General features: G+C 40.2%; 1 protein-coding gene across 3 annotated transcripts in view; it reads right to left on the bottom strand.

The window, feature by feature from the left end:
* The window catches only part of cblb (Cbl proto-oncogene B, E3 ubiquitin protein ligase), a 48,776-nt gene extending 41,291 nt beyond the window's left edge, over positions 1–7,485 (bottom strand). For all 3 annotated transcript variants that reach the window (XM_076274184.1, XM_076274185.1, XM_076274186.1), the window contains exons 1-3: positions 7,182–7,485; positions 6,446–6,668; positions 6,021–6,271 (exon numbers count right to left, since the gene is read on the bottom strand). In XM_076274184.1, coding sequence (XP_076130299.1) covers positions 6,021–6,271; positions 6,446–6,613 — 419 coding nt within the window. In that variant the 5' untranslated portion in view covers positions 6,614–6,668; positions 7,182–7,485. The remainder of the gene's footprint in view (positions 1–6,020; positions 6,272–6,445; positions 6,669–7,181) is intronic.
* Positions 7,486–13,842: the final 6,357 nt, after the last annotated feature.

The following is a 13,842-nucleotide window of genomic DNA, read 5'->3' as shown; positions in this document are numbered from 1 at the left end:
AAAAATGTAAAAAAAACATTCTACTCCATGTCTGTGGTGTTTTACATATGCATTTAGTGTGTCAATCTAAAAGTAGTTATCCCTAGTGTGACTGATTTTTTTTAAATATATATATATATATCAGGAATAAGAACACCTTACGGGTCCACATCCACCTTTCTGGCAAATGCTGCACTTTAAATCCAGCTGATTCTGAACCAATTACTTTAGGAAGCTACTGTGGGCATGGTTGTCAAGGTAGCAGTAAAAATGTTACAGCAGCAGCAGCAGCAGGCAGCTCCCATGGTCCCTGTCCATCTGTAACAGCAGATCCACATATCTGCATGCATGTGCTCTTAAGCTCTCTTAACTAAAGGGAGGGACACATTCAGAAATGATAAGCACCTCTGCGATGATCCTGAAAAACTGGAAAAACAAGTAAAAGACCAACCAGATAATGTTAGGTGTCAGTAAAAAAATGGATGCATGTTTACTGACAGAACAGTTATTTTTGGAAATGCTAGCAAAATCAATAGTTGTGGAAGAGGACACTGAAAGACCTACACACAGACTCATCAAACTTAATGACAGGCAGGGCGTGCTTCCCTTTCAGTCAAGAGTGCATTGAAAGGGACTCCTGCAGGGTGCTTTCATTAAATAAGGTTGTGCTGCACACTGCAAAGGATTAATTAGCTTAATTAAGACCAAACTTATTGATGGAGTACAGCAGGACAGCTTCCCTTGAACACTGAAGGAATTATTTAGCTGGTGACAAGAACAGCCCCACTATCTCAAAAGCATTCGCTCCAACATGCATGTGCAGTTTCACACAGTGAGCCTGAACTCTGGCTTGTACATTATGAAAAAAGCTCAGCGATGATAACGTAGACAGAGGAATGACAGTCAGGCCCGTAAGCCAACAACTTTTCTACCAGCCGCATGCCAAGAATTTGACAGATGGGAACAAACGCGGGGTTGGCTGCCTACTGCTGTGACAGTTTTCCGGGGCCTTCAGACAGTGTTGCCATGTTGCCCTATGATCAGACCACCCAGAGAGGCTGCTATGAGACACTTAGTGGCTGGCTCACATTTTCCTTTCCCCACACATTACTGCCTTGGTGAGGGAGCTTTACAATGATTCACCCGGCGATGAGTTTGCTGTCCTTTCCCATACGCGATTTTAAAAAAAAACGTGATCAAACAATAAATCAAAGCCACACAGGAAATACACTTCACACATTACAGTAAGAATCTCTATCTGTTATATTATGTGGTGGTCATGGCAGGGAGCAAATGGCACATACTCAGTAGTGGACAATAGTGCAGCAGCAGTGATACTGAAGAGCTCTGGAGCCACGCAGTTTGTTCACAGCTTGTCAGATTTGATTTCTGTCTACCAGCAGTAAACGGAGGGGCTGAGATCAGATGGCATGGTGGGCTGGGGAGGGGAATGGCGGGGCGGGGTAGCTCTGAGGAGGAAGCGGTCCTGGTTGGGGAAGGCACACACACACACACACACACACACACACGACAACTAATCAGCCACATTGGCCAGACTCCCTGCAGATCTCCAGCACAAAAGACCCAGCGTGGCACATATGGATGGACACTTGTGCAAGTTCAGCAGACAAAAGCCTCTGCCTTCATTTATGCACCCAAGGTTTGTGTTTAACATCTGTCACATTCAGCTGTAGACCTCACTTCACTGACGAGCAGTATGATGCTGCTTAGCGAGCACAAAGCAAAAAGTGGCCATTCAACCAATGTTTTCCTCAGACACAGCCATGAGCCTCGGTATTGATTGGTCTCATCAAGAACAATCCCCACTGATTCCTATCCTACTTCCCTGTCCACTTCAAGCAGATAACACGGGCATAAAACCCTTTAAGGTGGCTTTAGTGTTCTTTAGCTTCAAAAACGATCACTTGGAGAACACTGTAAAAAAAAAAACTGACATCCACCCACACAGTCTACACAAAGCAGGCCCTCATGACACCTGAAACTGATGAGAGCACGAATGAAAGAGAAGGAAAAAAAGGCGGCATGAGAGAGACAGACAGAAATGAAGAAATGTCAGGAAAGGAAGAAAGAGGCGGCCAGATGTTCTGACATTTAAAACCACCAGAAGGCACAAATAAAACCTCAAAAGCTGGTTATTCATTAAAGAATATTCACGTGGGTGACATGCATTGTGGGGAGTTTGGTCTACATCTTTTCCAGATGACATAAGCTGACAAAGGCCCCCCTTTGGGGAGATGTTGGGAGAGGGGGTGGAGTGCTTGCTGTTGAGTGAGTGATAGAGTGAGTGTGTGTGTGTGTGTGTGTGTGTGTGTGTGTCTGTATGTGTGTGTGTGTGTCTGTGTGTGTGTGTGTGTGTCTGTGTGTGTGTGTGTGTCTGTGTCTGTGTGTGTGTGTGTGTGTGTGTGTGTGTGTGTCTGTGTGTGTGTGTGTGTGTGTCTGTGTGTGTGTGTGTGTGTCTGTGTCTGTGTGCTGAGGCACTAAAGGGAGACACCAGACCATGGTCCCATAAGAGTCGTACATCTGAGGAGTCTTGGTGAGGTGATAATGAAAGGATGAATGCAGGAAAAACACCGGATGTTACTCGTTTCCCCCTACCCGTTCTTTTTTGTCATTCTCAAAACATCCATGACAGCAGACTGAATGCACTGGGTCAGGCTACATGTATTGCTCTATATGTGCAGTCCAGTAAGCAGAGTCCTATTATACCCAGTGACCGCATGTGGCAGTGAACTGCTATCTCTGGAAGTCGTAAAATGTAAACACATTACCATCTCTGCTTGCCACACAAACATCTTCTCATCATGACGCAAAGACATTAGTACTGCCATGACTTTATAAAGACACTGTATGAAGTCTATGATAAAACAAAGACATCAACTGTGAAAGTCTGATTCTTTAAATTAAATGATTTGTAAAATATTTTATCTTTTCCTATTTTGTATATTGCAACCATATGAACTTGACCAACATTTTTTTTACTACTAGAACCGCCTCCTCTCCAAAATTGAATATGCAGCAGTACTAAAAGCAGGCAACTTTCTTGCTTATTTAAACCTATTTAACTCTTCAACAGACAAACTTGACCTTTCAGTTCATGTTCAACAGCCATTTGTAGAACCCAAACTCATGTGACTTACTAAATATATGCATGCTAGCTCATTGAAAAAGTCAACAGGAAACAACAAAAGTGAAGTCAAAAATAGAGAAAAGAGAACACAACATTTGCAAACGGTCATCATTTTGTGCATCATGACAAAGAACGGGAATTTTTTTTTAGATACTGTAACTGATTCTACTGTGGCTTAACTAGATTTTATGAACACAGCCTTTTACGTGCATATGACACGTGGAACAACCACATAACGAAGCAGACAAACCGCATCCTTTACTTAAATGCAAAACAAGAAGAATAAATGTATTGACACAAGCACCTCATTGTTTCAGTTCCTCTGTGTGGCCATATTATTAATCTTCAAGTTTAAACATAACATTATCTGCCATACACTGCATGTAGTGGCACCAATCTCTCCATACAGGCGGTCAAAGGGAATTCAAAAGCCTAGACCTCAGGATGTCTATGATATGATTCTTGAATTTCCCCTTGGGGATCAATAAACTATCTATCTATCTATCTATCTATCAATCTATCAATCTATCTATCGATATTTTGTCAAATTCAGAAAACTGCTCCTTACAGTCCTCTAGCTGTCTGTACAGAACTCTAGTGTCACAATCGGCGTAGGTCTGTTATAGGGAAAAGACATCGTGGCTTGACTGAGCCACAAACAGTCCCAGTCAATGAATATGGTGCTTGGGATGCAGAAGGGAGGGGTGTCATTTGATTGGCTGCTGAGCATCATAAACAGCTTGTGTTGAACTGAATCATGAACTGCATCTTTAAATATTGCAAATTCAATGCATTTAATGCAAATTAAAGACATAGTCAATACAAATCTTGGTTTCATTCTGTGTTGGGCCAAACATGATGCAAATTTCCTACAACTTACTTAATCTGGAATTGGTCTATAAGCTAAGAACAAAAGGTTGCTCCGTTAGTGTTAACATTTGATAGCAAATTAGAAGATTTGCAATGTAGTTTCATCTTTAGATGGTCATAAATCACAGATCAACAAGCACATGTTAACATGATTATTTTAGCTACCTTCAACTCTTCAATCACACAGTTGTCAGTCACTGTGCAATCAACAGAGGAGATACTGACTTTCTAAAGATGAAATTTATAGAGATGACATGCTGGAAAAGCACTGTTTCCTAGTGACAGCCATTTCCCCACAAATACCCATTGCCCTTTTAGACACTGCTCCATTTCCATTCAGAGCGCTCATCCCACCATTCATCTCTCTGTCTGACCCCTTTAAATCTCCTCTTAATGTCAATACTAATTGATGGTAATGCACTTAGAGCACTGGAGTCTGAGGGAAATGCATAGGACCCCTGCACCCTGTCCCATAGTTATCAAAAGTAACAAGGTTGACACGACTTCAGCAGGTACACTATTACCATCATAAGGGTTGACACAAGCACCTCATAGCCCTTCAGTTCCTCTCTGTGGCCATATTATTAATCTTCAAGGTTAAACATAACATCATCTGCCATACACTGCATGTAGTGGCACCAATCTCTCCATACAGGCGGTCAAAGGGAATTCAAACACCTAGACCTCAGGAAATAATTTTACATTTACTGTGAAGAAAAGCTGTCACTAGAGAAAAAAGGGAAAGAGAAAATTGTTGGTACAGTATTTTGTCTGCCAGTCTATTTTAATCCAAATGTAATTACATTAGTCTGGCCTCAAGACCTATACATTTAGCTTAATTAGTTTTGGGTATGATTAATTAAGATCAGATCTCTTGCTGGACTTTTTCCAGTGTGTGCACAAAGTAGATAGGCTATTAGAAGCCAGCACTGTCAATGTGCTACAATGAGCAAAGAAATGCAAAGAGATTCTAGAAAGAGTCTAGAATGAAAAGGCAAGAAATTCTTATATAAAAGGCCATTATATTAAAGACATATTGTTGAATATATGAAAAAGCACTATACATTTTAGATGGATAAACATGATTTAAGACACCAATATAGATCTCCCATTTGGGTGTTCAGCCTACTCAAACTAAGCCGAAGGTAAAGGGGAGCATCCTTTCTATGGACCGCCCTGATTGGAAAAGCACATGTGTGAACTTCTCCCAGAGGCTGGACTACAGACCAGGGACCAGTTTACCAGGATGATCGCTCCCAGCAGTTTCACTGCACTGTGGATGACCTCTCTGTCTCTCATCTTTCGTTTGTCTACAAAATGACAAATTCACTTTCTTCCCTCTCTGTCTTGTGTGCCTTTAAGGGCAACAGAGGGTATCTCTCTCTAGTGATTTAAGGAAAAGTGACATCCCAGACGGTTTGGGGCCATCAACTGATACCTCTGTCCGCTGTGTCACAGTTTCCCGATATGGCAATATGTCACGAAATGTTGCCAACATTTATCCTAAGGCTAATCAGTTCTCTTTACCTCTGCTTCACCCCTGCTCAGTAGCTGTCAATTCATTCAAATAATTAAATATTAATTTATGTTCTTTCAACTGGGGACAACTGACACAACCCTAATGGACAAACATTCACTTTTACTTGTTATACCTAGTTTGTCTCATTTTTGGAGCCTGGATTAGCTATTTGCTTAAACCTTTGTCTCCATTTGTGTTTTCGATACAAATTAAATGCAAACTAATCAATCAAGGCAAATGTCAACCTTGTCTTCTAGTCAATATCTCAACTTAAGTCTTAGTCTTTCTCCATCTGCACGATTTAATGAACACCCAATAAGCTAAGCCGGGCAGATGCTCAGCTAAACAATACCCATCTAACACCAATAGAAAAATAATAATAAGTGGATCATTAATTTCTGAATGCAATACAGTTAATTGATATCAAACAATAAAGATAAGATATACAAAGATATGTTACATTACAGGTATCGAACAGCACAAATTCAGAGCCCCAATCCTTACCTGTCTTGTGACTGCTCCTCATACATCCTCTCCTTGCCCTCCTTGAAGAGGCGAATTGCCCTTTTAGATTTCTTCATCAGACTGTCAATGTAGATCTTAAAGTATTCATTCTCACTGAGCTGAATCAGTCTCTGATTCTCTTCATATTTGCACAATATCAACCGCAAATGCTGGTATGTGTCCGGCAATATATCCAAGATGTATGGAGGACTGTTCTTCAGTTGTAATCTGGGGTTCTGGCAAAGTCTCACCTATAAATGCAGAGCAAACATGCAGGAGAGCATGCAGTAAATTATAGTAAAAAGTTAATTTCATCAGAATGCAATAGGCTATTTATTTTTCGGAAAGTGGAAATTGAGCTATCAGATAGGCCTACAAGAGAAATGAGGGTAGGCTGACGACTTTAAAACTGCAAAAACACTTACAACTTTGTCCATTAGCTTCCATGTCTTTTCTACAGTCCTGCGGTCGGCTGCAGCTTGTTTTGGTGGCCCAACTGCATCCTGAATGGCGTCAATGATGCCTAAAATCCGGCCTTTTCTGGGGTTTGGTCCACGTCCACCCGGATTTCGGCCACTGAGAGCAGCTGCCATTTTCACTCAGTGTACTAAAATGAAGTTATGTTTTCGGCTGATCGTCATGGAGAGACTAAAAAAGTAAGATTGACAAGGTGAAACAGGCTACATTGCACATGAATTTGCCTATACAGTTTTATAACAGGTAGCCCAGATTACAGGCTAGATTTATGTCCCAAACCACAACTTAGTTATAAACATCTGGCTCTGACGTTACCAGTCGTTAGCCTTGGCTACATCCTGAGAAAACATTTCAGTAAGTATAATTGCATAGGCTAACCTTACATGATTACAGTAGACTACAAGGATATTTTACTACACAGTGGCAAAGGGTTGAGGAAGGAAGATGATCAGAAACCAAGCTGTTTAACTGTGTTGTTTATAGTGCACGGGTTGTTTAAGTTCTAAACTACACGGTGGAGTTTGTTATTTGATCTGAGCTGTGTGCGAGGGCAGTTTACCAACAACTGCGTTGGAACACAGATACAGACATTGGCATTAGACAATGGTTGGGATTCGGAAAAGCCTGTTTTCCAACACTAAACACACATAGGTTACGGGTAACATTCTGAAACTCTAGACTTACTGCGGCAAAAAGATACGGTAGCTGCCAAAGCAGGGAATGTCAATGGAGAGTTCCTGAGTTGAAGCAATGAGGTCCCCACCAACAAAATAAAAATGCTACGACAACGTCCAAAGAAATCAAATACACAGGAAACTACTACAGTTCAATCAAACGAACGAGGTTATAGTCTATTCCACTGAATATCCCTCGGCGTGTTGTCTGAAATGTTTACAGTTCCATTTTCGTCACTCGCTGATATGACTGCTTGTTTAAAAATCAGAAGGTTTTACAGCGAAAGGAACAAGAGCATTGCTGAGTCCCGCTCCCTCGCCTGCCTGCCCTCTGAACAGTAGGCTACATTTAGAAGGAGGGGCAGAGTAGGCGGTTACAATGAAGCAATCGCACTCGAAGAACCTATCACAAAACAGCGGGGGCTTGTACCTTGGTGATGGAGACAGTTCATCACCAATTGAAACACCACAACATGTTTAATGTTTGTGCACATTTAGTATCAAATATCGCAGTGCTATTTGTTCTGTGGGTTGTCCTTTTATGAGCACGCAAATCATTTAGTCTTGATAACTTTCTACAGTGAGATGTTTATGGGCCTTAAACCACATTGGACCAAACATGACTTGAAATGGAATTGTAATTGCTGATGAAAAGGCTAGGCTACTCCGTCTTATTGTCCTGGACATTGAGATCTCCACTACATTTCACTAAGCAAAACTGGAATGAAGATTCAGAAATAGGCCTAGTGGCCTAGTTTAGGCTACTTTAGGCTACTGTATGTCAGGAATAACCAGTATGAGTGTCTGTGATGTCGAACAGTTGCTGAAACCCTCATCCACAAATGGCTTGTTTCTTTGGGCAAGAATGGGCTGAATAATTACAGTGGGAATTGTAGGTATTACTTGAGAGATTACATTAATGCCTACTTATAATTTAATATGTTTGGGGTATTGTATGGGTTGTTGATGATATAACAATATAATGATATAATAATATACATAACAATAACATGAAAAGTGTTCATTTTTGAAGTTGCTGTCAATGTGCCAGAAGAATGCAGATGAAAGCCATTGTCACTCATGTTTTTTGCTAAAATGACCGTGCAAGGACTTTCTCAATAAATCAACACATATAACATTTGAGCTGCATTGACCTCATTCCAAAGACTCCTACTGCATGTAACAAGACTTTCAGGGTGCACATGGTTTCGTTTCCCCTCAAGTGACCTAGAGGTCAGGTATGCCATAATGGCTTAGGTCTTTGAGCCTGTCATGTAATAGACCAAAGGAACTCTTTGCCATTTGTGACCTCCCACTCAATGTGATTTATCATCTGGCTCCTGGGGTTGTTTGTTATTTCAAGAATGCATGACCTACTCAATGTGTTTCCAATGCCAATACCTTACTGGTCAAAAATCATTTGACTAATAATGCACAGAGCAGTAATATTAAAACTGATTAAGTAAATACTTCAACAGTATGGCATCCAATACTTCAATGATACTTGTTTTTGTTTATCAAGAAACTAATCATCTGTGGCATGGGAGTAAAAATATGACAGAAGGATACAGGAGAATTTCCTTCCTTTCTCAGGGCATTGATGCATCGACTGTGTATGATCTACTGTGGAAAGCAATAAGAAGAGGCACTTGGGACTAAAAGAATGAGACCCATCAGTCATCACTGCCTTCCAGTAACAAACCCACCTCTACCCTGGATGCTGCCCAACAGCTGCATCATTGCCGTGCCCCATCTTAGTGGATGGTCTCATTTTCTTGTTATATCGAAATCTGTTTCCATATTCAAGTCAGCATACTCTTTGTCCAGTCATAAAGAAAGTGATGCCCTTCATCCTAATGCTCCATACTCTTTGTCCAGTCATAAGGGAAGTGATGCCCTTCATCCAATTGCAGGAGTGCAGCACAGGTTGCAAAACCAAATATGCTTATAATACACAAAAGTTAAAGAAAACAAACAGAAGCACCAGGACACAGGGCTATCATAGTTGATATCTATGAGCCTAACATTAAAGTTGCATTCCCTCAAGCCAAACACTAGTTATACATTCCCTCAAAATCTGTTAATTACCTGTTAGAATACAGAATATAGTACATTTATTGGGTTAATTACTTATTTAGCATCACTATCAAATGATTGGTCAGAACTGTATAGCCTTTTTACTTTCTTTTATATCTTTTCTGCATTTTATGTCCACTTTGTCTGGTGCCCTACCATCACACATCCTGAATGGTGTCCATGGCAACCAAGCTACATAAAGATTTATGAACGTGTGCATTTCCCAGATAAGACGCAACAGTTCTGTCAGAGAGGAAACGGCTAATGATGAGAAACAATCCGCTCACTCAAAAAACTCTCAGCCAACAATCAGTGCTGCAGCTGGGCTTGAGTCTGGTAAAGTTACTGGTAAAGTAACATTCAGCTATCATCAGGGGTCAGCACCCCATAATCGCCTGGTCACCTGTCCAGTAATGCCATTAACGACCTTATTGATGTTGTCTTGTTTTTTATGACTAAACTGTGAGAGAAGTGTGGTCATAGCTTGTATCTCAATCCTCTGGACAGTTACAATTTGTAACTCAGATGTCATGACCATTGGAAATAGAGAATAATGAAAAAGTCATTGATAACTTTATTCAGCAAAACTTCATTCTGGCAAGTCTCTCTTAAGTCTTTCCTTTCTAGTTGTCCTGGCAACACATGTACAGGAAGTTCTAACATTAGGCTGCCTTTTAATGTGTCTGTAATCACTTACAATAGAGACAGCAGTAATGGCAGTGGTTATCCTTTCAGAAAGTCAACATTATTTGTTCAATGTTCCTCCAAAAGTCCAAAATGTAACATAATATGATATGTTTTAAACATCTTATAACATATCTAAATCTGTTATTTGCATGTTTTCTCTCAGGAAACAATTCTGTACAAAACACTGTCGATATTGAGACTACAGGTGTTTACTGAAAATGAGAAAGGAAATCCAAGTGACGTAGTGGGAATGTGTGGGCCGGGCCTTGCATCACAATTCTCCTGTATTTATATTCCCGTTCCCTCTGATTCACCAAAATGTCCTACTACGAGGAATTTCAACTCAGGAAATGGCATCTGTGCGGAGGAGGTGGGCCTGCGAGTACAATGTCAGCCTTAAAAGGAAGTTCCTCTTTATTCCCACTCACAGCCTTCAGTGTCGCTGTTGTGAAACGTGACACCCAAGGAAGGCGAGAGGCCCTTAGCCATACTCTTGGAAATCAAACCAGATGACTGCCACCAGAACAATGATTCCAAACATGGAGTGACAGCATGCCAGGGGAGATAGCAGGAGGTTGACCCAGCTCAAGGAGGAAAAAGCATGGCTGCAATTAGAAATTCTGAGATTCACTGTGATTAATAATTAACGAGTTGTTGCAGAAGGACAGTTTCTGTCACTGACTTCAATTAAGGGCTTTCAGATTTTTTAGGTAAAAAATTGCCTTGTGTATCATAATCTTAAAGGATTTAATATGCACTATTTCCACTTATTGACAACAAATCTCACATGTGTCACAGAATGTGTTAAAGCTATTACTTGTTCGCAAGACAAAAAAAACGTAAAATTGTGTAGTGGTGGATGTCTAAATGTGATAATGAATTTACCAATATACGGAGTAGGATGATGCACCCCCCTAAGAACTAGCTGACTGTGTGGTCTTCACACAAACACAGCTGTGACCTCACACCCTGACACCAACTGAGAAGTGCAACATTAAGTGGCTAAATACGACAACAACAGTTGTATGTCATTACTGAAACCCAAAATGGCACTGCTATGTTCCAATTTAAATCTTTCAATCCATGGGCCACCTAGCAGACAACAAAAGGTTATATAAGGTTAGAGACCTTCAATTGAAGACAACAGGGCACATACTGAATAACAGGGCAAATACTGAAAAAAACTTTTTTCCAAAGCATGACAAAATATATGAGATGACCCAAATATTACCCGCAGCTGTGTAAATGTCAAGCATGACAGTTTCTGCCCTGAATAAGCCAGAACTAAATTTCTCCATCAGATCCCAGAACGGCTTTGGATTAAAATCAGACAGTACTGGGTGAAGTATTTGCTATTAAATATGGGCTACACAAACTGAACCCCTTTTTTGAAAATATGTTATTTATTTATGCTTACAGGGTACTTACTTATGAGGGTATGTAATCGGTTGGCAAATGAATAGAATAAAAATTTTAATTAGAAGTTGTTGAACTTCGTAAGTTTCATTTTATCTCAACCATGGCTGTCTTTTTAATCAGTGCTGTTTGAACAACTGTATCTTTCTTTTTTATCAGTGAGATAGCCTGTGGCGCTAACTGTTTCCAGTTGGGTTTTACATGTGTATGCCATCACACTACTTTGGTGCCTCTTCATAGAGAAGTGGGACAGTTTTTTTTTTTTTTTTTTCTGTTTCCGCTTAGCCACAACTGGTTTGTATTCTTAACATCTGCTGAAAACAGCATCATCTACCACACTGAAAAATTATTTCATTAATTGAAATAATATGTAAATGATTAATTTACATATAATTTCAAACGGAAAATGTTACTTACTGTAGGCTGATCAGGCTTGAAGAGGGTCAGGTGTTCAGCACACTGGTGTACGATCAGATGATGTTCTGTTGAAATGGAGTTCACAAGAATTCAGTCATGCCAAGTCACAACTAGTTGTGAGTTTGAATTGTAATTGTAATTGTAAAGTAAAGGTGTGAGGCTCATTGAGTATAAGCAAATATCTAGGTGCATGCTGTTGAGATTTTTTAAACACAGCAAACTGGGTTATTTGCAAAGACATTAGTTGAAGCACATGTGGGGCGTCTACTGGAAGGATTATTTTTATCCAAAGTGCATGCTCCCTGAGCACAAAGGTAAGGTATCGGTGCACTGCTGTTATATATAAAAGTATATTATTAATGGTAGCTTCACATCTGAATATGTCATGTGCGTGAATATATTCGCTCACAGAAAAGTTGTTGATTTTCAGGTCACTGTCGTGAGTGAGTAAATGGATGGGTGTACTATATGGCATAGACAACTTGTCTACCAACCTGTATAAACCTAAGGGAATGTGAATGGTGAGAAGTGACATTTTGATAATGGCATTCCCAAAGAAATGTGAATACACAGAGCAAACAAATTATTGGTGATAACACAACTAATAAAAACTTGGTCACCGCCCACTCTATCTCTTTTTCCTTTCCTTTAATAAAAGAAAATAATAATAAATAAAAGAAAAAAGAGATAGAGTGCAGTGACTAAGTTTTTATTAGTTTATTTTTTCCCTTGCCAACAAATTATTGTTATTATTATACAGCACCTCGGCAGGTGTGCATTCTTTTCGTTATTTATACGCTAACACAACTAATAACAGGCATGAAAAAATAGTCAACTGTTCTTGGTTCTGGTGGGTCATGATGTTGCACTCAAAATAAAATATTGATTTATCTGATACAAGAACCAAAAAACAAACCTCACCTAGAAACTCATGTAGTTTGAACATAAGAAAATAATAACACCTCAGCATGACCTGTGGAATTCCTGCTGGGGAATTCACTCATTTTGCTCCAAACATTAGGGTCTTCATGTCTTTCAAATCATCTCCCTCTGCTGTCACTAAAAGCTGAAAACACTGATAAGCTCATATATACATATATGACTGAATGTACACACATGTATGACTGAATCAAGTAACTGCACTAGCACTAAAGGAAAGTGAAAGCTTGAGTTCAGTCAGGTATACCTGCATCGGGTATGGTTTCAACAGAATGAGAAATTTGAGGAGACCTCCTTGAATGACAAATGCTTGACTGAACAATGCCGAGAGGCCTTCCCAAACCCACCGGATGTATGAACACTGAGCCTTTCATCTCAGCCCACGGACCAAACGTCATCATGCTTCACCACAGTGCTCAGTACAAAGCACAAAGCCACAGAACTACATCCACGCATCCCACAGGAACTCAGGCAGGGCTGCAGTGCTGGACACATTGCGCTAGTCGGATCTGTGACCGAGAGCATGTGTGGTCCACCTGTGCCCTGTCATCACATGAACGCCAGGCCACTGAAACAGGCACATTTCCTTCCCACTGCACCATGGGTATCATCTTGTCACACTGTGATGCATGCATAGCACACATAGCACCCTAGCACACAGGTCAAAAATAAATGCACCTTAAACCAGCATAGAGTCAAAATGGACCACTATACATACAGTACACTGATCACACCTTTACATAAGTACATTAGCATTTGGCCTTAACCTTCACTGCAAAACACAGGACCAGTCACACATTTCTGAATGAATATGTCCTCACTTTGGAGCCTATCTACCTGATATTTTTTAAAAACAGACTCATTAAAAGATGAAAGAACTTCTCACATGTTTCATGTCAAAGTCGGTATGAGATGTTGTAGTGTGTGTTCCAATGAATGTAGCAAACTATTGCCTTTAATGTCTCTTTTCAGCCATGATGTAATAGGTGAATCTTTTATTCAGAATTATGCTCTCACCACATATTATTCAGTAGTAACATCTTACCAGTGACTTGAAACTGCTATGAAGTGCAATTAAAACAGCTACCAAATGCCTCTGTGTACAAATAATAATTCTCTGTCGTCCCTGCTTGGGA

The sequence above is a fragment of the Alosa pseudoharengus genome, unplaced genomic scaffold (genome assembly GCF_046254945.1).
Source record: "Alosa pseudoharengus isolate Yale_2024_CS ecotype anadromous, Long Island Sound unplaced genomic scaffold, YU_APseudo_1.1 YU_APseudo_1.1_scf_8, whole genome shotgun sequence".
Classification (NCBI taxonomy): Eukaryota; Metazoa; Chordata; class Actinopteri; order Clupeiformes; family Clupeidae; genus Alosa; species Alosa pseudoharengus.
The sequence above is the reverse complement of the archived record's forward strand: the minus strand, read 5'-3'. Positions and strand labels throughout refer to the sequence as shown.